Consider the following 26,727-nt stretch of genomic DNA (forward strand, 5'->3'; position numbering starts at 1 on the left):
GGTTCTTCAAGATCCACCTGTGGTAATTTCCCCAGTTTTTTCTTGCCTAGCTATCTCTTTAGAGCAGTGGTTCCCAAACTTTTTTGGCCTACCACCCCCTTTCCACCTTTCCAGAAAAAATATTACTTAGCACCCCTGGAAATTAATTTTTTTTAATTTTAATATCAATTAATAGGAAAGATAAAAGCACCTATGGCCATCACCACTCTCCTGGATTGCTGCAGCACCCACCAGGGGATGGTGGCGCCCACTTTGGGAATCACTGCAAGAGGTTCTTTTTGGCAGTCTGGAAGTGTCTATGGATCCTTTTAAGGAAAAAGAAACTACATATTCTAAAATACTTACAGCAGCTTTTTTGTTGGTGGCAAAGAACTGGAAACTGAAGGAGCTATCCATCGATTAGGGAGTGCCTGAACAAGTTGTAGTATATGGTAGTATTGAAATACTGTTGTGCCATAAGAAATGACATACAAGATGATCCCCCAAATACCTGAAAAGACTTATGAAGTGATACAAAGTGAAGTGAGCAGAACCAGGAAAACATTGTATACAGTAACAACAATAATATATGACGATCAACTGTGAATGACTTAACTAGTATCCATGAAGCCAGATCTAGGACAACTTCAAAAGATTTATGATGGAAAAGGATATCTACCCCTATAGAAGGAACAGATGGAATCCAAATGCAAATTAAAACATACCATTCTTCACTTTATCTGCTCCCTGAATTTTTCTCTAGCGTAAGCAATATGTGACCTGTTCACAACAGATGAACAGAGAAATATGTATTATATGATAATATATTTACAACCTATATTGTATTACTTGCCTTCTTGGGGGAGGGAAGATGAGTGAGAGGAATGGAAAGAGCATGCAATCTGGAAAAATAATTTTAAAAAAGAAGAATGTTATTAGTTTCCCAACAGAAAATCAGATTGGTTCAAAGGAAACCCATTATACTGAAACACAGCTCCCAAAATACATAAAAATTTCATAATAACTCCTGTTCTAGATGTTCTCTGGCTTGTCAGTTGCTCACAGTACTCCAAATATGGTCCAAGGCTAGAAAAATTCTGATCTCCCTTATTCTGGACACCATGCTTCCTCTTAACATAGCCAAGTTAGTTTTGGCATGTTTGTCTCCCATATCACATAGTAGATGCATTGAATTAAAATTCTCAAATAGTTTTCACAAAAACAAATAAGCATACCACCTCCCACTCCACCTCCTTATAATCTATTCCCTATGCTGTGGTTGTAAAGATAGTTTTTAAATGAAATATAGCACTTTATCTTTGTACCTGTTGATTTTTACTTTATTCAACTCAAGTCAACAATTCTAGTTTGAAAAGACCTTTTTTGAATCTAGAGTCTGAGTATCAACTCGTTAGCTATCCCTCCCTGGTTCATATCATCTATAAATTTAGTATATCTGCTTTCTATGACTTCATCCAAGTGATTGATGAAAATGTTGCATTCTATTAAAGACCTCCTTCCAAGTTTACACTGGCTTACAAATGACTACTGATTCAGCGAGTTCCTGAAACCACCTAAATAAACATTCTTTCATCCAGTTTAAGTTTCCTTTCAATCCCCAAGAATAGCATGAAGGTTTAAAAAATTTTAATTTTACAGTTTGGCTATAACCCTATAATCGAATGACCTTTTTTAAAAAAAATGAATTCATTTTTATTGCAAACAAATGTCTAAATTAATTTCTCCACCCACTTTCTTTAGGAAAAAAATTAATAAATCAGCAGTTTAAGAAGATACCCATTCAGGATCCAAAGGACCCAGTGTCTAGCACAGTGTCTGAGACATATCCACTAACCAATCAACAAGCATTTTTAGTGCATAAAATGTTGTAGACACTGAACTAGTTAGTGGGATTAAAAAATCTGGGCCTGCTAAATCTGCAGGTTTACCTGGAGGGAAGCATAGCAGACAATACAGCTAGATTCAAGTGTTGACTCTTAATTGAGGTTATTACAAAACCTTAAGGAAAATACTTTAGCATTTTATGATTTCTCAGTTTTCTTATTTGTAAAATGGAAAGGAAGTAAATACTTAAGTTGTTCCAGCAATATTGTTAGTCTAGGTGGAATGAGATATATTTTTCATAATGAAAACGAATCTAAAAAGAATACTTTTTTTTTTTAATTTGGGAAGCTTTTTAGCTATGGAATGAAGAAAATACATGCATAAAAGGCAGAGAATAAAATGTGCCACTGTTTCTCTCTTCCTACCACCCTCCTCTTCCCCACCATTCTTTGTTAAATTTAAAAGAGGGAAAGAGATGCATTAACTTCCAGGTCTTGTAATAGCCTCAAAGCAGGGGATGGGGGGCTGAAACAGTTGTTATTGTTCTCACTCTTCAGTGGAATACAGTCATAGGAAGAAATTGGTGAGTTCTAGTTAGACTGTTCCAGACAGACATCACATCCCTAAATCACTTACAGTTGATGACTAGGAATTGTCATCACAGAAAGCCCTGTCACTGGAATCATACTATTAACTTACTAGCTACTACATTCAAGATTCATATGCTTTGGAATGCCAATTATGCAGGCACCAAAAGGATGCCTTCCGTGCTATCCTGCTCCCTTATGTTGGGAGAGTTGAGGAAGATTAGTGACTTTTAACCCTTAGAGGGAAGAAGATAGCATTTTATGTTTATTTCCTGTAGTATTAAGTGTCTTAATGGAAACATCACTGCGGTACCTTTGACAAGCAAGTAAAGGCAAAATTCACCTTGACTCTCCATGATGTTTAAAGATTAAGATGTTAACTCTTAGAAAATGACAGCACAATATTCTTCTATTAGGATAGAATGTGGGTTTTTGTGGGGGAAGGGGAGTTGTTATTTATTCCTCACTTCCTCCCCCACCCTCACTTGGTATATTGATTGATTTTGATGAAATGTGAAGGAATATGGTTGGAGACAGTTGAAGTACTTTGGCTGCCCTCTTCATCCCTAGTTATTTGCAACTACTTTCATAGTAACTAAGGTTTTTCCAAGTAAACAAATGCATCTTACGCTTCATTGATCCAAAGCTATTGCCATTCTTTGGTCTTCAAATAATAACCACGATTATGATTTTATTTAAATAACAAGACCTCATTTTCCCTTCAATTTTAAATTTAGTTTTAATTTTAGGCAATAGTACCTCAGCTCTGAGTAAAGGGGATGGAGAGGATATGTAATCTCTAGGTGAAGAAATTACATCTTCTTCCCTAACAGGATTGAAGGCACTGGAAAGCAGGCAGGAAAGGTTTGCATTGTGGATATCTATATCCTATCTTGCCAAAGGATAAATAAAGGGCATTCATTCATTTATCAGCTTTCAAGCTGCCACCCTCTTCTCCCTCCTCCCCAGCCCCCACCTCTCCTGGAAAATGAGAGGAGGGAGGTTCTGATTATTTTTGCCTATTTCTAGCCGAGCTAGGCATGAACAATTAAATTTAGGGCTTCCCTGTGGTCTGTGAATAACAGTGCGCAGTGCTAACCATCAGGGCACAAAGGCAGACAACAAAAAAGGGCCTTTTTTTTATTTTTTGTTTACCCTTCAGGACACTGTTTACCTTATCACTGAAGGGGAAGTTATCATCTCATCCCTTTTGGAAATTGTACTGGGTTGTTTCTGTAGCTCCAGGTCTCGGACTGTCCAGTGATAAAGTAGGCATGTCAGCCTGGGGTTAGGAAATTCACATAGGGAGCTATTGCACTCTCCAATTTCTCTCTCTCTCTCTCTCTCTCTCTCTCTCTCTCTCTCTCTCTCTCTCTCTCTCTCTCTCTCTGTCCTGTCAAACCATTTTCTCCTTTTCTTTCAACCAGAATGATTTCCCCCCTTTTTTTCCCTTTCTCCCTAAATTTACTTCACAGCAGATTGTCTTGTAGTAAATCACCAAAAACCCAAATAGCACTAAAGCATTCTGATACAACATTAGCATTTGCTTAACAAGCACAAGATAAACATTAAACAAAGAACTGCATTTCTTTATTAGAGGCTGCAAGATACATAATCCATGAGCACAAGAAACATGGGACCCAGTGGATATGCAGATGTGTGTTATTTCATTGGCGCTGGGCGGCCTTGTTAGAAAAGGTTTTCATCTGAAGGCTTGGGGGTGGATAGTTGACTGTCCCTGGTGGGGCTGTAACTAGATACAGAGACTGTTGCAGGCTAGGCTGGGCTCCCTGGTGGATGTGCTGATTGGACAGCCTGAGGAAAACTTGGGAAGCATCAGGAAGTGAACTCAATCACCTTGGGGATGATAGGGTAGAACCAGATGAAGGCATTTGACTTCTTTTGTAACTCCCACTAAGGACAGATTGCCAGCGCGATCCAACCTCCATAACTGCAAATCAGGCCCTTTCCCCTATGCCGATTTCATTAGAATGGCCAGCATGGTGCAAAGAGGAAAAAAAAAAGGTTAGACACAGTAATTTTACAGGCAGGCGGGTACAAAAAAAATCTGCATAATTAAGCAGTCAAGGCTGCTAATAGGGGAGTTTATATGCTCTGGGACCAGGCAAGGGCAGCACATATGGATATAGCACTGGATATTAAATCTACGGCATGCAGACTTACTTCAGGGCCCTTAGAGAAAAGGCTAATTATAGAGAGAGGAATTGTGTTTACTGGTCTGTCTTGGGCAAAGATGGTGAAAGAAGTGCAACCAAGTTTTGCAGTTAGACATGAACAGGCTGTTAATAGAGATATCAAAATATGTGCATGTGGTTGTTTCCTATCTAATCAACAGGAAATTATAGATTCCGAGAGCCCCCACCCCACCCCACCCCTACCCCAACCTTCAAGGAAAGGCAGAACCTATAGAGCGGCAGAAGCACACACATATTGTCAAACTATGCAGGATGTGAATGTGTTCATTATTCAATTGCTACAATTTCATCTCAGCCTTGCACTTTATCATCAATAAATTATATTTAGCAGTTTATCCTGGTTTAGTTATTCCTGTTTTAAAATGTCAGTGCTTCTGGGTATAAGCTCAACATCAGCATTTAAATATAAATGGGTGTTCTGAATGGAAGTTTCAGAGGGCAGGGAGGAGCATTTGGAGAAAGGGTATGTTTATGGAACAAGCCCCCAACATTTCATAATACAGATCAAAAATAAAGAGATGACACTCCCACCCCCACCCAGAGGGCTTCAGAGGCCAGGGGCCCCTAACAATAAATGCCTTCAACAGTTGCTGGCATGATTTCTTCAGATTATTAGAAATTTAGTTCATGTGTCTTTCATCCATCCATTCATTCATTCATTCATCCATTCATTTATTGATCTATCTATGATCGAAAGGCCTTTATCAGAGCCAATAACCACCCTCCCCACTCTTGTCCTCCATCAGATGAAGGAGGGGGGCTGTTGCAATTTCTTTTCCAAAGAAGGGAACTTGACCGGTTACTGCGTATGTACCAAGACAAACATGGCGGTTTCCAGGGAACGTGGTCTCATGCATTTTCCATTTGACGGGTTACAGTCTGGAACCTTTTGTCCTTTAGGGTTGCTTTCCATGGGTTGCTTCTAGGTTAGCCTAATTGTGGTTGTGTTATAAAGGGCACAGTCTATTTGCAAACGCAATCTGCATTCCATTACTGTCCCCAGACTAGGAGGGACAGAGTAGAATCCCATTGTCTCATCTCAAGATGCACTAAAACCTCAGGCTTACAAAAGCAAACAGCATCTGAGCAACCAGATATTGGGTCAGGTTTTTCTGACATCTGTGCTTCTGTTAGAGGCAGGGATTTCAGTGCTAATGAGAGACCTCAGTCTATGCCCTAGAAGAATACAGTTGGAAAGGCTAATGATGAGGCACAGTCCTTTATGCAAAGGGAAGGAGCCTCTGTGGCAGGAAGGATTCTGGCCACCCTATCCTTTGAGGACCCCAGGTCTTCTCCATGGTGTTCCCCAGCTGACCCCTGGGGTTAGTTTCACTGAGAACAGCTGGTCAAGTCTTAGGGCAGGTGGTTAGCAGCACCAGATTCTTACAGGGTTAGAGCAATACAAATCCTCAACAGAAAGACAAGAGTGAAAAGTTTTCATACTTTCCTTTGAAAGATACGTGTAAACTACACAGTAGTTTTTAAGAAAATAAAACTCTTCCATTCTGTGCTCATTCTACCCTCTGACTCCAGTAACAGGTGACATGTTTAGCTTTTGGAATCACTCTAATCCTCAAAATATCTTAAATCTAAAGTCTGGCCATCACCTATCACCTACCTGCTCTATGGAGTTTAATAAGAAACTCCTTCTAAGGAAAGAGAACCTCTGATTACGGGGAGAATTGTTGGGAATATATGGATTAGATGAAATAAGATGAAGCAACATAGCTGTTTTTGTTATTGTTGTTGTTTTTGTCAAGATCTTTCCTTTAATCTTCGACCTACCTCTCCTCCCCAATTCCCAGTCTTATAATCTAGGGGCATATTGAAAAATAAAACCAAGGATAAAAGAGTGATAGGGACACAAGTAAAAGTGTCAGCCTAGCAACCTGTTGGAGTGAAGTGATGCAGAATCTCTCCAGTGAGCCTGAAGAATACTATTGGAATTCTCTTTGTCAAGAAAAAACTGAGTTCCGTGTAGAGTGGAGAGTACAGCACTGTTCTCTAGGGAAGTATAATGGTTAGGTTAACCATTGATACAGAGCGCCAATATATAATTACCCTTACTTGAACTTGAATGCTATAGAACTGAATCAAGCCTCAGTTTAGAGGACTAAGGGACTATATACCACAGATAAAAAAGCTTTGGGGTTCATACCTAAAGATCTACATCTTAACTATTTAGTCCTTTCCCCTTTCTTCCTAGAAATGAGGAGATTGGCCTAATTCAGACTTAGAAGCCTTATAGAAAGCATTTCAACTTTTACTATCCTTCAAATATGCCATCAGCCTTCCGGTCTCTCTTTCTTTTACTCACAAGATTCCCTATACCTAGAATGCTGACCATGTCCTCTTCACTTGTTGAATTCTTAACTGTCCTTGAAAGCCCAACTCAAATATTATGTCATTCTGGAGCCTTCCCTGATTTTCCCCTCAGCCCTTCCACCTTCAGTATAAATGTAGCAACATATTTTGCAGGAGAGTGTTTTGCATTTATTATGCCATATCAATCAGTTATCTGTTTTAGAATTTTATTTTCCCTCTGGGCTGTAAATTGTGTATTTTATCTTATCCAATTTTTTTTTCCCTCTCCCAGCACTTAATACTGTGTTTTGCAGACAGTAGATACTTAATAAATGCTCATTGAAGGGATGGATAGATGCGTGTATCCCCCAGAAGCTTCAGGAACTTTATAATGCTATATTCTCTTATTCTGTTATTCTTTGGTCAGATTGTGTCAAGGAAAAGTTATTTAATATCACTGAATAAAAAATACATCAATTGTAATATTCAACAATAGCAGAAGCTTCCAAAATTGAATTTATAGTTACCTTCTTTATCTCCATCCTCACCCTGCCTTCTTTTGCTCTGAGCTACTACTGCAAAGTACTTCAAGCCTCTCCCCCTATTTTCACCCCCTCCTCCTCACATCCCTCATCACTCTACTCTTCTCTATCCAGCTCTCTCATCATTGCCTAAGGGGAGAAGCCACAATAGGGACTGGATTAGCAATTGGTAATGGCGTGGCAGAGGCAAATAGAGTCTACTGGGAGAGCTAATCTTTTTATTGAGAATTTTCAGAGGGTAGATGTAAACACTCCTTCTGAGGAGCTAAAAGATTCTGGGGAAGGTTATCTGACAAATTGTTGTCCACACCAGAATTTTCTGTCACATCTAAGTTCCACCACCCCCATTCATCTCTGAACTCATTTTCCCTACTGTCCCCACTAGCCACTTCCTAGAAGAGCTTTTTCCATTACAAAGCTAAACTCCCTAGCCAGCCCTTCCACCCCTACCTACTTTACCAGATCCATCACCTTTACCATCTGTTGCTGGGGCACTGCCACCGAGGAGGGAGTTTTCAGAAGTGGGTGATTTACCAGCATAAACATCTTGAGAGTATTGTTTTTGAAGTAACTTTATAGTTACCATATGTCTAGATTTCCTCATAAATGTCTGGGTTAAGTTAAGAACTTAACAAAACTTCTGGTTGTGCCCAAATAAGTCCCATTTGTCCAAAAACTCAACCAAAGTCACTGGCAATGTTGATGATCTTAGAGGTCCCTGGGAGCAGAGGAGACTCTGAATGCCTTTTTTCTTTCTGTCTATCTCTTTCTGCCTCCCTCTTCTTTTCCCTGAATGGCCCAGAAGATCCTGCTGTGCAGTCTCAATCTAAGGCTCTGGGCACTGCCAAGCTTCCCCTCCTGTGAACATTGTCAGGCACCCCTCCCTTCTCTGGCTTTAATTTGAATCACAGTTGAGGTGGCTTTCATTGGTTTGATTTGCTGGAAGAATAAAATGATTTATGGAGGAAGAAAAACCTTTCCTTTTCTCAACTGAAGAATTCCTATAAACACCAAGGTCCCTACCTACAGCTTTGCTGCCATTCTAAGTGCCTTATGACATACTAGCTCCCTTTCTCCCCTCCCCTCTTCTTTTCTTGATCAGGCTGACATGGAAAAGAAAAATGGTGGATGTGAAGGAAACTTAATGGAAAGAAATCAGTGAATGATACTTTGGAGACAGAAATGATTGTGCTCATAGAAGACACTTTTTGGACAGTCATGGGAGATGATGGAAGAATTAAGTTGTTTGTGATATTTTTGCAAATCAAAGAAAAAGACTCAGTCCTACTTAGCAATTCCATCTCCTCCTTGAAGCATCTTCTGATCTCCCTAGCAAAAAATATTGTCCCCATCCTCAACTTCTTCTAGAGCAGTTTGCCCAGGTCTCTACCTTGTACTATCCTGATCTGTGTGCATGTCCTTTCTCTCCTAAATAACACATAAGCTCACCGAGGACAGGGATCTTTGACGGCTTCAGGAGAAAGCCTAGTGCTATGCCCATGGGATCATAGGATCAGAGATTTGGAGCAAGAAGAGATCTAAAAGCCCATAGGAATTAATTGACTTGCTGAGGCTCACCCTGCCACTAAATATGTGAGGCAGGATTTGAACTCAGGTCTTCCTGACTCCAAGGTCACAGCCTTAGGCATGAGGTCATGTTATCTCTCACTAGCAGAAGCTTAATCAACATTTCTCAAATTGAATTGAATCACAGATCACATCCACCATGAAATGATCCTCCCTCCCTGGGAGCAATGTTAAGGGGCCCTATAAGAATGAACAGAATGCCATCCAATGATGGCCTGCAGTTCAGAGATGTCATTATAAGTTCATCTCAAAATGCTCCAAAATGGGTAGCTGACTACTGGATTTTGGAGTGCTCCTTAGCACAAAAATGTAAGAAACGAGTAAGTGCATTTAATTGCATTGGTGACCTGTTTCTGTGTCTGTTTAGGAGGGCAAGGATGGCAAGAGAGAGAGCATACAGTAGATGCATTTTTCTGCCAGAGTGGAACTTTACAATTGTACCAGGGGACCTTTTTGTAATGTTTGTAATGTGCTGCTATTGTGATTTAGGAAAGAAAAATGCTACTGCTGGGTTTTATTTTCAGCAGATTTTTTTTTTAACATCAATTAATGCAATCAAACATAGTACAGGGAAATCTAACTTTTTATTTACATTTCTGGGGGCCAGAGAAGGTTTGTTTGTTTTTGTTAACTCCAATCATTTGAACAGCACACTATATGGTTTTCTTGGTATTTTCTAAATCGACTCAGTAAGTTACGTTCAACAGACTATGTGAACCTCTCCACATGACAAGGAGGAGAACACAGCTTCACAACTGGTACAATTTGTAGGAAAATAAATGGCTCTGCCTTGTTGTTCCAGAGAGTTTAAAAATATTTACCTTTTTGTTGTTGGTTTTTTGTTGTTTTTTTTTCATGAATTTAGCTAATAGAGGGAAACATATTAGCTTTCATACACATATATTAGAGAAGTTGGAATTCGTTATTACTTGTGTGAATCAGTCAGAGTTTTGATTGCCAAGTTTTTGACTGAAGCTTGGTGTATTCTAGAACAATAACCTCCAAAATTTAGTGTCATATTTTCCTTATTAAAACCTTAAGGGGAATCTAAAATAAAACCACAAAAGTTAATTGGGAAGGGTCAAAGCTGAATTTCTTTTTTTGTTAATTTTTCCCTTTCTAGCTGTTTACTGCTTGAGGCAAATCTTGTAATGTTAGTATACAGTGAGGATGTTTTGGCAGTTGTTCCCATCTTTCCCAACTAATATGATGTTGGTTTCTCAGAAATCATAACTCCCTAGTAACTTCAGGCTTAAAATTGAATACCTAACCAAAATTTCATTCAGATGTTGCTTATCATTTGTGCCATTGAGAATTTGAGTTCTAGTCCCACCTTTGCCATTTATAAGCCAAGTTGCTTAGTAAGTTATTTAACCTCTCCAAATCTCCATTTTCTCACTTTCCAAGTGAGGATATATGCTCCACCTGCCTCACAGGTTTATTGGGAAGATCAAATAGGATATGTTTTTGAAAGTACTTTACAAAGAATTGCATATTACACACATCTAAGCTATTTATTAGCATCATCATGATTATTAAAAGGGAGAGAATAAAATACCTGAACAAATGAATAGCCTTAGTAATGATCAGAACTTCCTTCATACCTTAGTAGGGCCTTGTGGTAGGAGGAAACAGAGATTAGAGACAAAAGAGAGAGATTGGAAAGAGGAGGAAGAAGGGAAAACTAGAGAGAGTGGGAAGAGAGACAGAGACAGAGGCAGAGAAAGAGAGAGATAGAGAGAGATGGGACCATGAGGAATGGGGGGAGACAGACAGACAGACAGGACAGACAGACAGACTTTGAATTCTATAGACTCTTAATTCAACTATAACCACTGTATAGCTAGTTGCCCTGGCTCAAGCACAGAATATGGGTTGGTGTAAACTACAGTCAATGAGGTAATATCTAGGCATAACTGGGTGACTTAAGGCCAAAGTGACAACTCTTATTTGGAATTTCCCAGCTATTATCACTTTGTCAGACCTTTATAATTCTGTTTTCTAAAGCATGCAATAATAATGTTGAAGGAGAGATTCCTAAAAGAGTGGCTGGAAATATGTGCCCAGATCAGGGAGCCAAATCAAGTCTTCTACTTTCATCAACTTGGGATATTTGTATATTCTTCTGTTACTTAATTCTAGCCAAATGCCTTAGACATTTCAATGTTCGTTCGTTCGCTCCTTCTTTCATTCATTCATTTGTTTGTTTGTTCCTTCCTTCCTTCTTTTCTTTTTTGTTCTTCCTTCCTTTTCTTCTTTCCTTTTCTTCCTTCCTTCCTTCCTTTTTCTTTCTTCCTTCCTTTCTTTCTTTTTTGTTCTTCCTTCCTTCCTTCCTTTCTTCCTTTTTTCTTTTCTTCCTTTCTTTTTCTTTCTTCCTTCCTTTTTCTTCCTTGTTTGTTTGTTTGTTTGTTTCTTTCTTTCTTCCTTCCTTCCTTCCTTTCTTCCTTCCTTTCGTAGATCATAAAATTTTAGTTATTATGACCAATAGTTAATTAAGGACATTTTTCCTTCCTGTTCCAGATTATTTTTACAATAGTCATTTCTTCTGTTTGGTTATTTCCTAAAGCAAATAAAATTAAAAACAAATATAAATAGGTAATCATTTTTTCTCACTTACTGGAGAATTGAAGAGTTAAAACTGCTTTGCATATAGCATTTCATATGAAAATAATTCTTGAGAGAATTCTTCAAAATACCTCCTGACTTATATAAAGAGATGATATTACGGTTAGAGAGCAAGCCTAGGGGTAAGGAAGATGGCAGATTGAAGTCTTGCTTTTGGGTAAACTAGTGGTGCGATCCTGGGCAAAAATTCCCCTGACTTCAGTCCAAGGCTCTGTCAGCTGAGCAGCATTGTCTTTTAATCAAGAACAATGACAAGGGGCACACGGGTAGCTGAATGAATTGAGAATCAGGCCTATAGATGGGAGGTCCTGTGTTCAACTGTGGCCTCAGACACTTCTTAGCTTTATGACCCCAGTTAACCCTACTTAAGCCCATTGACACCTTCTGCCTTGGAAACAATGCATGATATTGATTCTAAGACAAAAGGTAAGAGGTTTTTAAAAAAAAAAGAACTGTGACAACTTGAGATTCTACTTTCATATTTCTTTATAAGATTGTTATGATAAGTGATATAAGAGGAAGGGAATAAGTGTTTATTAAGCACCTGCCATGTGCCAAGATCTGTGGTAAGTGCTTTACAAATATTAGTTTTACAAATCCTTATAACAACATCATGAAGTAGATGCTGCTAAGGATCTCCATTTTCAATTTGAGGAAACTGAGGCAGAGAGAAGTTAAGTGATTTGTCCAGAGTCATACAACTAGTAAGTGATTTATACCAAATTCGAACCCAGGTCTGCAACCACTTGGCTGCCTTCTTTTTATACTGAAAAGAACTATGAGGTATAGTTCAAAAGTTCTGAGTTTGAATGTCACTCTTCTACGTATGATTCCTGTGGCTTTAAAGAGGTCAATTAACTTCTCTCAGTCTCACTTTCCTGATCTGTAATATGAAGGAGGCTGAACCTAATGCAAACCTTGTGTACCTTGGATGCTAGAACTAAAAGCAAGATGTTTACACATAGGGGAACTTTGGGAAGAGAGTGTGGATCGAGAGCATTTTTACACATACAGTGTTTAAGAATGTTGATGAATACTTGATTTTATTTTAATACATTTTCTTTTTCACTAGGAAATCTGACACTCATCTTCTTTATATTGCTGAAATAGATGATATATAACATTTGAAATTGAATCTTAAGTAAATTGGTTCAGGTTTGGGGCAAACTTACAAATTTTCAGTATTAAACTTTTATTGTGTTCAAAGTATCTATAATTTGGCATTCTAGCTTTAGAAATGATTTATAGTTTTGCAAAAGGTAAAACACAGAGTAACTGATGGTCATTCTCTTCAATTTTTGTATTTTGTTCTTCCCTTAAACAAAATACTTTTCTAAGTAACTCCTGTTTTTTAGGGGTTTTGTTTTTTGTTTTTTGTTTTTTATCAGACCCATTCATCATCTTTGATTTTCTGTTTTGAATGTGGTGGTGATGGGGGGACATTCATCAATGCCTGCCCACTTCAATCCTAAACCAGACTTTAATGAGTCGAAAGATCTTCCACACAATTCCACACACCTTTTGTTGTGTTTTCTCACAGGTGATGCTGAATCATCCTGTAGTATTGCTTCCTATTGGCAGCCGGCTAGGATAGATAGATAGAGATGGTCTTGTGGTGATGTGCGCAGTGCCCTCCCTATCTATCCCAACATGTAATGATTGTATTAATTGGCCTGCCCAGAATGTCTCCTGAGAAGGAAACACGCCTGGCTCAGTTTTTCCCAATTTCAAGTCACACTAGTGGTCACCTCTCCGATAAGTTAGCAATTTGGAGCAGCAGTCAATGTGTTTTTCCAAATGCCTAACTTACTCCATCAAGGAGTGACTTCTTAATAAGTACAGATAAATCTCTGTCTTGGAGTGAGAAAAGTCCAGGAATCATCATTTTTTATTTCATCATTTTTTTAGGCACCTAAAATTAATCCTCTAGAGTGGAATATCAAGAGCCCAACCTCCACCTAGTTCCAGGTAGTGCATTTAACCAAAGAAGGGAGTTATTGCCATTGAAAGAAAGCCTAGGAGCCTTGCTGGCTGGAAACCCTTCCTTCATTGCCAGCCATATACTGTGTAGCACCATGGTTAGATTGGCTGTCCAAAACCAAGGGCTGTGCATAGCATAAGGTTTCAAGAACTTGTAAAATACCTGGGATAGGAGGAAGGGGGAAAGAAAGGAAAGAAAGGTCCCTGTAGAAATCTTCTACTGAAGGGATGCTTTCCTAATAGCTGAGGGAGGCCAGGACGACAGCTGTCCCTGGATCACAGAAGTTCCAGAGCATTGTTTCTCAGGGAGAAAAGAAGCAGGGGATTTGGAAACCAACCTCACAAGCCAATAAGGGCAATAAATGAAAAGACAACTTTCTTCCCCTTTTAAATTCTAACTTATATAATGAAATAATGAAAAACCAAAGCTAAGGCACAATTTTTTTTAAGTGAAGATTTTGAATGGCAACATAGATTAGATGTAGCAGAAGGGAACATGAGTCCATGAATCTAGAAGCCTAGGTTCTAATCCTATCTCTCAAACTAATTAGTTGTATAGCCTTGGGCCAATCCTTATTTCTCTGGATCTCACTTGCCTTATGAAGAAAGTGACTAGGGTGGATTAGATCTTCAAGGTCCCTTTGAGACCTAAAATTCTGTGACTTGATGGAAGCCAACATGACTCCTTTTTCCCTTGAAAATTTTCCCCTTGACTTTTCTCCAGTTTATTTTTCCTCCTGCATTTTACATTAAAAAGGGAAACACTCGGAGATCTTTGAAAATATTTAACCCAACAAATGCCATTTTGGAAGGTATTTATTAGAGTATTTTGCAATAAAAGGGTAATGCTCATATAATGGTCAGCCAAATCTCTGGTGCTGTGGTAGTCATCTTTATCCTATCATATTTCAGACTTCCTTTGAGCATTGGAAGTGTTATTTGGTTTTGGAGTGATGTTAATCACCACATAGTAGTTTTATGTCATCTCACATTTTTCTTGGAGTCTAAAAGCTTAATCCAAAATATACAAAGAAAGATGAGACAGAACACGGGCTCACACATTGTACATTTATTTTTCTCTTAACTGTATTGTTGCAGTTTTTTCCTCTGCTAATATATTTTGACACCTTATAGTTGTAACCTGCTGTTCTCTTTAATTGCTTATTGTTATTAATTATATAGCAGTAACATAGTTGGCTGCTTGAGCCACTTGGCTGTAAAAAACTGCATTTATCATTATTGCCATTGGAGCTACTGAAATTTGCCAGCATTCTGTCCAGAGATGAATGTTTCTGAGCTTACATCCAGTAAAATTTTGAGCATGGATCAAATCCTTAAGCTTTTCCATTCTGCTGCTACTTCTTGTCTTCTCTGCTTTTTGGGTGGGTCTCTCATTTTCTTCTCATCTTTTATTTTGCCTTCTTTTTGCTCCATTCTCATTCATAACTACCTTTTTGTTTCTTTTCCCTTCTTTCTAACCTCTTGGTCCATCCTATTCTTTTCTTCAAACTTCACATATTCTTTCTATTGCTTTTGCCACTCTTCTTCAACACAGTTCACCGAATCTCCTTTCTTTCCTTCACTCTTCCTTATTTTCTGTGGATGTCCTTTATTTATATTCTTTTATCATTAAATTCTAATTGATCATATTGATTAGATATCATGTTGTCTAACCTGCAAGGGGAATATATTTTGAAAACTATCTTCATAGTCATTGATAGCTGTAAAACTTGCAATATATGAATAAAAATAGAATAGAATCTTTCAGATTCTCGAATTCCAAACTTTTCAGTCTCTCTAGTCTACAGAATGCTATTCTGTACTCATTATTAAGGAGTTCTATTATCTTTTTTAAAATAAAGCCCAAACAAAAGACAACTTATAGTGAATATTATGCAAGAAACCCTTTCAGCTCCAGGAACCAGAGCATTCTGGTCACAGCCCCCTCCAGCAATGCAGCAAGGACATAACATTAAATTCACCCTAGTTAAGCCAACTTAAATGGAGCCTCCTTGAACCTTCCTAAATAAAACTAGTGACCTTAATTACAATCAAGCAATTTAGAGGTTATGGAGTTCTAACTAGTACTACAGTATATCACTTTAATAATGCACAGGAAATGTCCTCTAACAGTTAGCATCATTTGGTTAGAACAAAGAATTCTAGTTTAAAAACACATTTCTAATAACCATTTTTAGAATTCTTTTGTCTTTTAGGCCACTGCTTTCTTTTTTCTTTCTCTCCAAAGGCTACATATTGAAACTCACAGCAACTGAATGAGAAAAAAGTGAAATCTTTACAATTAAATAGTGTTGCCATTTGTATATAATCACCACATCATTTTTGTAGTTCTACCATAGTGATAACAAAGCAGCTAGGTAAAAGGTTACCCCAGGAAATTTGGAGTTGCCTTTGGGATTTTGGTCTGTTTTTCTTCCCCAGCCATCATAGATATATTCTAAGCCCCAGTTCTGAACTTCAGTTCTAAGTACTTTTCTTTGCTTCAGAGCATGTCATCTGTGTATCAATAATCTAAGTTTCTTAGGGGTTGAAGTAGATGACCTCTAAGGCCCTTTCCAACTTTCTGATTCTATAAGTCTACCATGATTCTTACAAATAGTATCAGGTCTAGAGATTCCCACCCAGCTTTTCATATCATTAAACCTGAGGGCATTCAAGACTCTCATCTTGTGAAAGTCCATGCAGGTGAACCACATTCCATTTCTTTGTTTTTATTTCATTTTAAAGCCAAGAGAAGCAGCCAGCAAGCAGTGCTTTGTAGCTACAAGGAACAGCCTTTCAGTATTTGGAGACTTTCTCTTAAGACTATGTGTGGCTTTGTGCCAGAAAAGGAAGGGGAAGAAAAAAAAGGAAAGGCCTTGACCCTTGCTCTACACTCAGAACAACCACAACAAAAAGCACCTGATGAGAGTTGTGTATAGTATATAGTGCCAATTGCTAGTCTACTGCTGTGTGGAATTAATATTGACTATTCGACTGTCTCAGTTCTGTGAGATGCTTTCCCAGCAGACCTAACTTTAGAACAGGTTGCATTTGGTTTATGCTGCATGAAATATCCTCTTTCCATTTGACCAATTTGTGTTTTTTTTGTGCAGTACTCGAAGGTAGCTATACCTGTACTTCCACCAGTGACGGAAGTCCCAGACGTGGGGGCATTAATAGTAGGTATTTACCATCAAACTAGAGAAAAAGTCATCTGTCCAAACAAAAAGCATGAAAACTACAGCCTTCTAACATGACTTGGCAGAAGGGAAATTATTTGAAAACTTAGAAAACATCACTTAAAATACAAGTGTAGTTATTATCACATGTGGTATGCCAGTCCTAATAATTTGGGCAAATCAAGGGTTTCAACACAACCACAGACACACCCACACTTTTTTTTAATATTGTATTTCACATTTAATTCAAATGCAAGACATAACTTTTATATTCCCAGGATGAGTACAGTGTGATGACAACTTCACCTTATTTGGGTTAGAAACAAGCTGGTCCATGAGACATTTATTTTGTATCTACCTGTAGAGTTTCTATTTGGGCCGGTGCTTTTGGGCCCATTTCAGGGACTTGCTAAAATAGAACTTCCCTATTAAACTAGTGGCATAACAATGTGCATTACTTAGTATATGGGTGATATGCAACTTTCTTTTCAAACAGCTGGCGAAACCATAGAATCTTAATTTAATTTTCATCACTTGTTTGAGAGCCAATGTGGCATAGGAGATAGAGAGCCAATCCTGAAAATAGAAGGACCTAGGTTCAAGGCTTGCCTCTGACACATGCAAGTGGGATGAGCTTGTACAATTCATGTACCCTCATGGTGCTCCAGGCAATTTGCTTGACGATGCTCACCTGCTTTGCTAGAGGGTATTTCCTTGCCAGAGAAAATCTTATACTAATGAAATCACAGATCTAATACCTATGCATATCCCTTTAATCTCAGCACCATCACTTTCTGGAGAGGCAAGATTTCAGGAGGAGCAAATTATGCATGTCCCATAAATTGGTGTATAACCCCATTGCTCATTTCTTGAACACTCTCTTGGTAATCGGATGCCCTTTGCTGCCCTCCTTCCCTAACAACCACTGTTATTCAGTAGCTAGGGCCTCCGCTATATTTAAATCTTGCCTTACTCAATTGAAAAAGGCTATTTTCAAAGCTACATTTCAAAACCTAGTTTGTTAGTTAAAGCTAAAGGAATCTTTTGTTATTATTACTTGTATTCCTGCATTAAGAAATTCTGTTTTTAGCAGAAATTAGGGCAGTACCAAGGTTCACGTGGTGAAAGTTTTGACTTTATTACATGGAGCCAGTGTGAGTGCAGCCAAGCAAAAATGTGAACAGTTGTTGAACTGAAAGGCATCCTTTACTTTAGATAAAAATACATTGAAGTTGAAGATGTAGGAGAGCGGCTTTTCCTTAAAAGCAGATCTAATTTTTTAAACTGCCTTCAAAGAAATGAACCTCTGCTTTAATTGGATCCTATCCCATTAAGAGCCGCTGTGCCTGCATTGAGCAGCTCCCCTCTTCTTGGTGATTTTCTCTCCATGGGACAGAATACAAAGGTTGAACTTCCTTTGAAATAGAGGGAGATTTGTACCTGTAATGGAAGCGAGACTATGGAAATAGTGGGAAAAATTATTGGTAATAGGTCTGTCATGGGGACCAAAAAACTCATAGCTGGGAGGGGCCTTTAGAAATCATTGAGTTCAATACCATCATCTTACATATAGAGAAACTGAGGTCCTGTGAGTTAACTCCAAGGGCCACTCAACTATTAACCAGCAAAGTAAGAAATTTAAACACAGATTTTCTGACTTGAAATACAGAGTACTTTCTACTGCACAGTCAAAAATATGACTTTAGGAATTAGGACGAAGGGAGGGAAGCATCATCTCAGAATGTATGTTATTTGGTGGCCTGACATATTCTCAGAACCCTAGATTTTAAGCTGTTTCAGATTTGGATTAGAAACTTGGGGTAGGAAGGAAAGGGACCAGGTACAGAACAGAAACAGGAAAAGGAATTAAAGTTGTTTGCATCTCCATCAGACCCAGAACCCAAAGAGATATCTTTCTCCTTCTCCACCTGCCAACTCCATGTTCAGCCTCCTTCCTGAAGTCTCTGTTGATCCCCCAAACTGAAGAGCAATCTATTTTTTATGAATAATATTCTAGTGTTCCCCTTCCCAAAAAAGAGAGAAAGAAAAAGAGACCCTCTAGTAAGTATTCTATACAACCAATAGCAGCCATCAAGGAATTGGATGATATTGCATCTCAGAGAAGCTAAAATCCCACATCCTGATTCTCCCATCCTTACCCACCTGGACCTCCCACTAGTTTCCAAGCTGCTGATGTTTATGGGGCTCTAGGCAGCCCCCAGGCTCTTTTAAATCTGCTGGGTACAGTGCAGGCTACCCCAGTTGAATCATTTTCTACCCAAGTCCTGCTGATAGTAAGAAGTCCAAAGCAGGAAACTGTCGTGTCAATATTAGAGCCTTTGAATAAAAAAAGGTTCAAAGCCTGTTAGTCCTTTGGTATACTGGCAACAGCAACAACAGATTTAAAACAAGACAAAAACAATAACAAATTCAAAGTCCAAAGTGGTGATTCAGTACAATTCTGACTTATTTTCTCTAGCTCCCAGAAATAGGAACTGAAGTAAGGATTAGTGGACAAAATGTCTTTTTTGCTCCCCCCCCCCCCTCGCCCCTTTCTTTCCTAGACATAAGGGCTCCCATGGCTGAGAGTATTGTTTTTAGAACCTGGTGCTCATTTGAATTGGGGATTACCAGCTCTCATGGCAATATTCTGATGTTCATATTTCATCTCAATGCACATCGTTTCCTGTTTTTGGTGGTATAATCAGAAAGACTGACAGCAGCAGAGGTTCCTGGGAGGAGACCCCAGAATAAGGTGTTAGTGTCTGTCTTTGGGCATCATTCATTTCCATATGTGATACTTCAGAAGATTAAATGCAGCACTTTTAAACAGGTGCAAAGGAAAGTTAGCATGCTACCCAGTACCCTCCAACCCTTCCTTACTTTGGGGTCTGGAAATCTGAATGAAATTCTCCACTGCCAAATTAGCACCTCTCTGTGTTTACATTTACAGCTGTGAAATATCTCCTACAAGAAACTATAGTGGCAGGAATGTGGGAACCTAGAAGGAATCGATGGTTGTGTACATGGCAAATTACAGCAGAGTTCTGTGGCCGATTTCTCTCCCCCCTGCTTTCTAGGGTGAGCCATTGTAGCCGAGGGCTTAGTTTTGTCATCTGTGGCTTTTCTTTGTTGTTCCTCAGACCTCTGGCTTATAAATGTGTGCTCAGGAAATTAACTTAGGGAAGAAGGAGAAGCAAAGTAGAAAGGGGAAAAGAAATTGGTTTAGGGCATAGTTTTCTTATGGAAAAAGGGGGAAAAAAAAGACACAAGGCTAAAGTAGTCCACCCTTTGTAACTGGAAAATTACAGCAACTGCAGGCCATCTGATTCCTGCGTTTGGATTCTGAGGGCAGAGTTTACTCCCACTCTGATCAGAGCTTTTAAGTATGGACCTTGCCACATGATGATTTACCAGGAGGGGTTTATATCTTTGGACCTTAGCCTATAGATTTATGCAGTGTAAGAGGCTGAAGGACCCTTCTGGACAGTCTCGGGGGTAACCGAGAGAAAGAGTCCTACTTATAAACCGTTACAAATTGGTCCTCCGTAATGGCTGTAGTGTTGATCAGACAATATAAGGGGGCCCCCAGTGGTTACTGGGATAACAGCTGCATGTAAGTCAACCACTGAACATTTGCTTGTAGCCGCGCTAGGTTTTTGTTTTTATTGAAGGAAAAGGAGCATAAACATGGGACATACAGTCTGGAGGCTGCTTAAAGGGTTTCTCTTGTTTAAAGCTTATATTGAAATGTCAGTGTCTTCTGTTAAACTAACAATTGCCATGTTGAGCTTGTAACTTGAGTTGTGCGTGAACATCCAAATGGTAACAATTTTATCGGTTTTCCAAGCAATAAAAGTAGCAAATTAGCAGATGTGCAGGCCCAGGTTTCAGAAGTCAGAGGGGTAGAAATAATCTACCCCTTTTTAATTGGCTTTAGAAGAGAGTGGGCTTTTATTCTTACAGTTTCAAGTTTTATAGCTTGACTCTCAAGCCTCCTACTAAGGTAATGGATTGCACCTCAATTACATTCTGCCTCTCTCCATTGAAACATTTAATATTTGAGTAAATATTTACATTACTATCAGCCTCTTCTATGTAGAATTTGATTCCTGTTTACATTTATGTACAAATGTATCACCTGAGCGAGGATTAACAAACGGAAATAATTAACTTAGCTGAGATTTCTACATGCAGACAGTAAAATAATTTCTCAGTTATGTCAAAACCATCTTCTGTTACAGCTTTCAATGGAGATCCATGGAAAAGGCAGTTGAGACCTTCCATTCATAATCTGCAGTAGTTGTTTGCTTCTAATTTTACTTAGGTAGGAATTAAATCATAAGATCATAGGATTTCAGAGTCAGAAGGGAGCTTAGAGTTCTAGTCCAGACACCCACCATTTTTGGACTATTACAGATATGCAATAAAATAAAAAAATGCAGGATTACACACACATACATATAAAAACCTGTCCAGAGTATTAAAGAAAGTAGTTTTATCTTTTGGTCTTGAAAATCACAAATTTATTTTGAAAAGTTAATTTCCTTCTTTCTTTCATAGAATTTACTTAAGCTATAATTTTCTTTTTTTTCCTACTTCTTAGCAGTTGCTATTTTTGTACCAATTTAGTTAGAAGTACTTTAATAGTGATACCAATACCTGATAGTTGTTTGTTTGTTTTAAGATTTTTCTACATTATTTCTTACATATAAGTCTTATAAAGATTTAGCTAACCTTCTTAATAGAATATTCTAAGGGTTAGTTGACTCAATTGATTCTGAATCTCACTTTAATAAATGAATCAGACAGTATTTTTCAATTACTGTCAGCCACCACTTTTTAAAAAACCAGAGATAATTATTTTGATGGCATTTTTAAAAGCTGTTCAGCACTTTCATGAGGTGTGTATGTGCCTCTATGTACATATGTTTGCACGTGTGTTTATGCATTCTCTTATGTAGATGGAGAAAAAGAAAGCTTTCCAAAGTATGAATAAAATGGCTTTTTAGAATAGGTTCTGATCTGGTATTTCTTGTCAGTTATACTCGAAATACAAATTGCTGCATTTGTCACTGGGTGAATAACTTTTAATTAAAATTAAATTTGGTTCTAGGCTATGATATTTGCCTTAGTTCATCTTGTTTACTAAACAAAGATAGGGTCAGACAAAAGCCAACATGAGAGTGGAAAGAGTGACCAGACTTAACTAGATTTATCAAAAATTTTAGAAATCTTTAGGAAAAGTAAGGTGCAGAATTTAGCATCCTCCTAACATGTCTAGAATAAAGTATAAGTTTATTTCTGCCAAAGTAACTGGCTTTTTTCTTAAAGTTCATATTCAAAAATACTCTCCAATATGAACGAAAACAGATATATCACACTTACATCATGATAACATTTTGAGATCCTCTTTTTTCTTTAATTTTTCATGATATCTGTCTAGTAGTCTGTATTTCCTCATGGTGGAAGGCAGAGGAAAGGCAAAAGAGAGATGAGATGGATATCAGAGACATTTTCATAGCATGCCCATCAGTGTTTTTTTATTTTCAGAATATTTTTGTGTGTATTTTGTAATTTTGTAACATTTGCTTTGTGAGGATCCATGTATTTATGCTCTCATTTTCAGATTTTTTTGCTATGGTCCACCTATCACATTACTCTGTTAGAAAGGCCAGCTTTGGGTGAAATGGGCATGAAAAAAATCAGTTATAGGAACCAACTCATTTTTACTACCATATTGTAGAGGTAGTTGAATACTAGAAGAATCCAACACAGATATAATGTACAGGATTCTTTACAGTGTTCCATGGGCCTACCTTGTAATTCAAAACCTGTTTGGTTTCAAGAAAATCAGTTGCATAAGTCCATGAGAAAGATTCATAGCTGGACATAAATTGATATGAAAATGTTTTGAAGAGCATAGTGGCCTCAATTTCCAAATGATTTGCCACTGTGATATGTCAGCCAAAAAAATGAATGTGATCTTGCCATCAACCTATTGTGTTCAGAACATGGGAAAGGGATATAACCCTTTGATTATGCTCTGAGTAGATCACGTCTAGAATATTGTATTTTGGGTGTCATATTTTAGGAAGGATATTCATAAACTACAGCAAGTCCAAAAGAAGTAGAAGTTAGAATTGAGTCAGTCCTTCCAAATTTAATATTTAATGAGTAATATAATCATGTTGAAATATAAATGCTGATGCCTTTTCTAACAGAAGATGAGCTATATGTATCATAAGTGAGTTTATATATATATATTTACATATATATGTATATATATATGTGTGTGTGTGTGTGGTTGTATATGTATGTACTCGCACATATATTTTTATATCTACTTTTGAAATTTCCATTGTCACTACAAACAAAAAAGCTCTAGACAGGAAAAAAAGTCACTTTGTACAGATAACTTTTGTGGGGGCTGTAGTTAAAGATCTCATTTTTGCTCTACCAAAAGAGTGTTCTATAACAATAGAAGAAAAGCCATCAATGTCACAAATATTGTCTCTTGCATTTTGATGGTTGATTATTTTTGATTACACGTGTCCCTTGTCCTCTAATAAAGTTTCCTCTGTTGTTTCATCTCATCTAAATTTAGGAAGGCATATCATCAAATGTTGCTCACTAGGTGGTGATTGTTTTAATCCTAGGCCGTTCATAGAAATGGTCTACAAAGAGGAGTGGATTGCTATCTCCAAAAGTGGAGGGAGCACCTACCCTGGTAAAATAAACATCCCTTAATGAAATATTGAAAAATTGCACATGGTCATAGCCCTATGTTATTAGCAACAATTATGATGGAGAAATGAAGAAAATAAGGTTTTGATTTAGCCATAATTACACCAAAATAATAATATGCAGCATATGGGAAATAGAAATTCATTTCAGTTTCACAAATACTGCTCTTGATTAACTTACTGACCCAGTTACCTAATATACAATAGCATCCCTTACACTCCTCAATTTCTGGAGGAAGGTAATATTTTATTTGTGACTCTAGGGGGAAAAAATGGACCAAAACCTCTTGATCATGTATAATCCTTAAGGCTTTTTGTATTACCCCCTTGTCATCTCAGTATGCACAATTAAAACCCCTCTTACATAATTATAATCAAGGAATTTACTGTGCCACCCAAATGCAGAGTGGGTTTTTATGTCTTGGAAATGTAGACAGTACCGGGTGGCTTAATTAGTGCTTTGCTTCTCTTTTTATAAATTCCAATCCTCTGCTTCTAAAGACTCCTACTTGTGTGAGAAGAAAGATGAGGAATACAAATAGAGTGATTCTACTCCTACTTAGCTAATAAGAAGTCACTTTGTAATTGGGATTTTGTGATGCTGGCAATACCAGTTGGCTCACCACTTATACAAATCATTTTTCCTGTGACCTGAAGGGAGGAAATGTTTGCATCTGGACACGTTGCCTATACACTGCTTTGCCCCCAGACTATTTCACCGTAAATTCTCTTGGTAGAGTGGCTAATAGTCATATAGCGTGAAAAGAAGGAGGACAGTTGTCTTTTCACAAATTGGATGAAAACCAGGGAATGAAGGTTAAATGCCTCTGTCTTGAATGAGAGATGTTTTTTAGAGGTAGTCCCAATGTCACTAATTTTCATTGTTTATTATAACAAATTCAGATGAGACTTGGGAAGGAGACAGTATAAAGCTTTTAATCAAAAGGAAATCTGTTATTAGAACAGTTGGGGAAATTGTTTTCATAAGGAAGAGTGGTTGGCATATTACAAGATGTTGCCTAAGAGCAAAACTTGGGTAAAAGTTATGTGATTTTACCATGTCAAATATATTTAGCTCTGCTTGGGATGAGCAGAATGTGGGAATTGAAAACAGGGTAGATGGTTCACACAATCCATTCTATCTCCCAAATTTGAGAGAAAGGATTTGTATGGGAGCCTCATACAGATATGCAAATTTTAAAAGCATATTTTGGTTCAAAATGGCAACACTCTTATAATTATATCATATTTAGAATAATAATGTTTGTAATATGACTCCATGACTCAGTAAAATGGCTCTATTTTTCCCGTTAGATTTTTCTATATTGAATATATAACTTTACCGCTTTAACATTCATTCATTCATTCAACAAACACTACACAGCTACTACATGTAAGACAAAACATCTAGGAAAGTAGTTTCTAATTATTGCTTAGGGAATTGGTCCTTTTATATCAGGATTAGAGCATACAATTGAGTCCTTACCTAGCAACTATTAAACTCATCCATCCAATAGGAAATGTTCCTCACATGTGGAGGAAATATGCTAGTGTAGAGAGATCTTGAACAGAATTGTAATAGAGAAGAGAACTTCAGGGAGAAAAAAATAAAAGATGAGATCAGAGAAAAAACCCCATACTTAAAGATGTAAAAGAAATTAACTCAGAAAAATACTAAACCTTACTAGTTCCAGAATGGGTAAAAGCTACCAGAAGTTAGAAAAGTAGGAAAGAGGACCAATATTCTTAAGGAAGATTACAAGAGGCCTTATACTAACAATAGAAACAGAGATTTTTAGAGCCACTTGGCTAAGGAAACAAGAAATTCTGGTAAAAGGACTGAAAAGCAGAAGGGCAGAATAGAGAAGGAAACTACAGGGGATGGCTATTCTCCCTTTGGCAAAGAGAGCTAGATGTAAGGAGCTTTGCATTGAAAAGTATAATAATTTTATCATCCACATTTTTGTGTTTTACCTACGATTCCTTGGAATATCCCCTGAAAATACATATTCCTTAAACCTATGATATTTAGAAGGAGACACTTCTGACTTTATTCCTTCTTTATTATTCTGTTTTTTTAATTTGCAAAATATTTTGACATTGAAATTTATTTAAATTATAGAAGCATAAGATAGATGTTTGTTAGGATTATCTTTACTATGTGAGAAAAAAAAACAAACATGGTTAAGTTTCACTTTTCTTTTTGATTCCTTTTCTTCTACAGATGAAGGACTGAACCACGAGTGCAAACTCTGTAATCAGACCTTTGATTCCCCTGCCAAACTTCAGTGCCACCTGATAGAACACAGCTTTGAAGGAATGGGAGGCACCTTTAAGTGTCCAGTTTGCTTTACAGGTAGGAAAACCAAGCTCAGAAAAACTCTGGGGTGTCTTAGGGTGGCATCATGTCTTTCCTACAAATGCATACCTCCCATTGATATGGCCTTTTGCAGATATGACTTTAGGTCAATTTGGGGGGAAGATGTTTGATTTCTGCATATTAGCATTATTGATTGCTGCCTACTTAAAGCCTCAGATAGGGATGGAGGTTAAGCATCAGCGTGCACAAATGGCATTTCAAATTCTTCTGTCAGAAGTTTGCATTTTTCCAATTGCAGAATGAGACCCACATTTTGCTCACTTTCATCCTCTTGATGTTCAAAGGTTACCAGGGTTAAAGCTGCCTGCAAAACAGCTGTGTTTTAATCACAGATGTTCAAATAGAAGTGTGGTGCTATTGTCCACACATCTGCTTTTCAGATGGGAAAAATTTTATAGCCCACTCCACACAAGGAATGAGAGAACATTGGAGGAAGTAATTTTGCTCAAAATACGAGCTGAAAAACAGATAGCATCCACTCTTGTTTTATGTACAATCAAGTTTTTGATTTTTAATTAGATTTAAAAATGAATTTGCTCTTTTAATAGGAAGTCCTTATTATTATCATATGACTTTATAAGAAGAAAATCAGAAACTAAAATGAAATTCATTGGGTAAATGTGACCAGATCTGCCCATCCCTAATATTCTCTCAGCAGTGAAGATTCATTTTTTGGAGAATGCTTTGTGACAACTACATATTTGCATGGTTCATTGATGGTCAAAGATCCTATAGCTCTGCCCATCTCTTTTTG

General features: G+C 37.7%; 1 protein-coding gene across 1 annotated transcript in view; it reads left to right on the forward strand.

Annotated features, from left to right (window-relative positions):
- Positions 1–26,727, forward strand: part of ZNF521 (zinc finger protein 521) — a 199,126-nt gene that overhangs the window by 139,230 nt on the left and 33,169 nt on the right. The window contains exon 3 of the mRNA XM_044682955.1: positions 25,818–25,949. Within this exon, the coding sequence (XP_044538890.1) occupies positions 25,818–25,949 (132 nt within the window). The remainder of the gene's footprint in view (positions 1–25,817; positions 25,950–26,727) is intronic.

This window comes from Gracilinanus agilis, chromosome 1 (genome assembly GCF_016433145.1).
Source record: "Gracilinanus agilis isolate LMUSP501 chromosome 1, AgileGrace, whole genome shotgun sequence".
NCBI lineage: Eukaryota > Metazoa > Chordata > Mammalia > Didelphimorphia > Didelphidae > Gracilinanus > Gracilinanus agilis.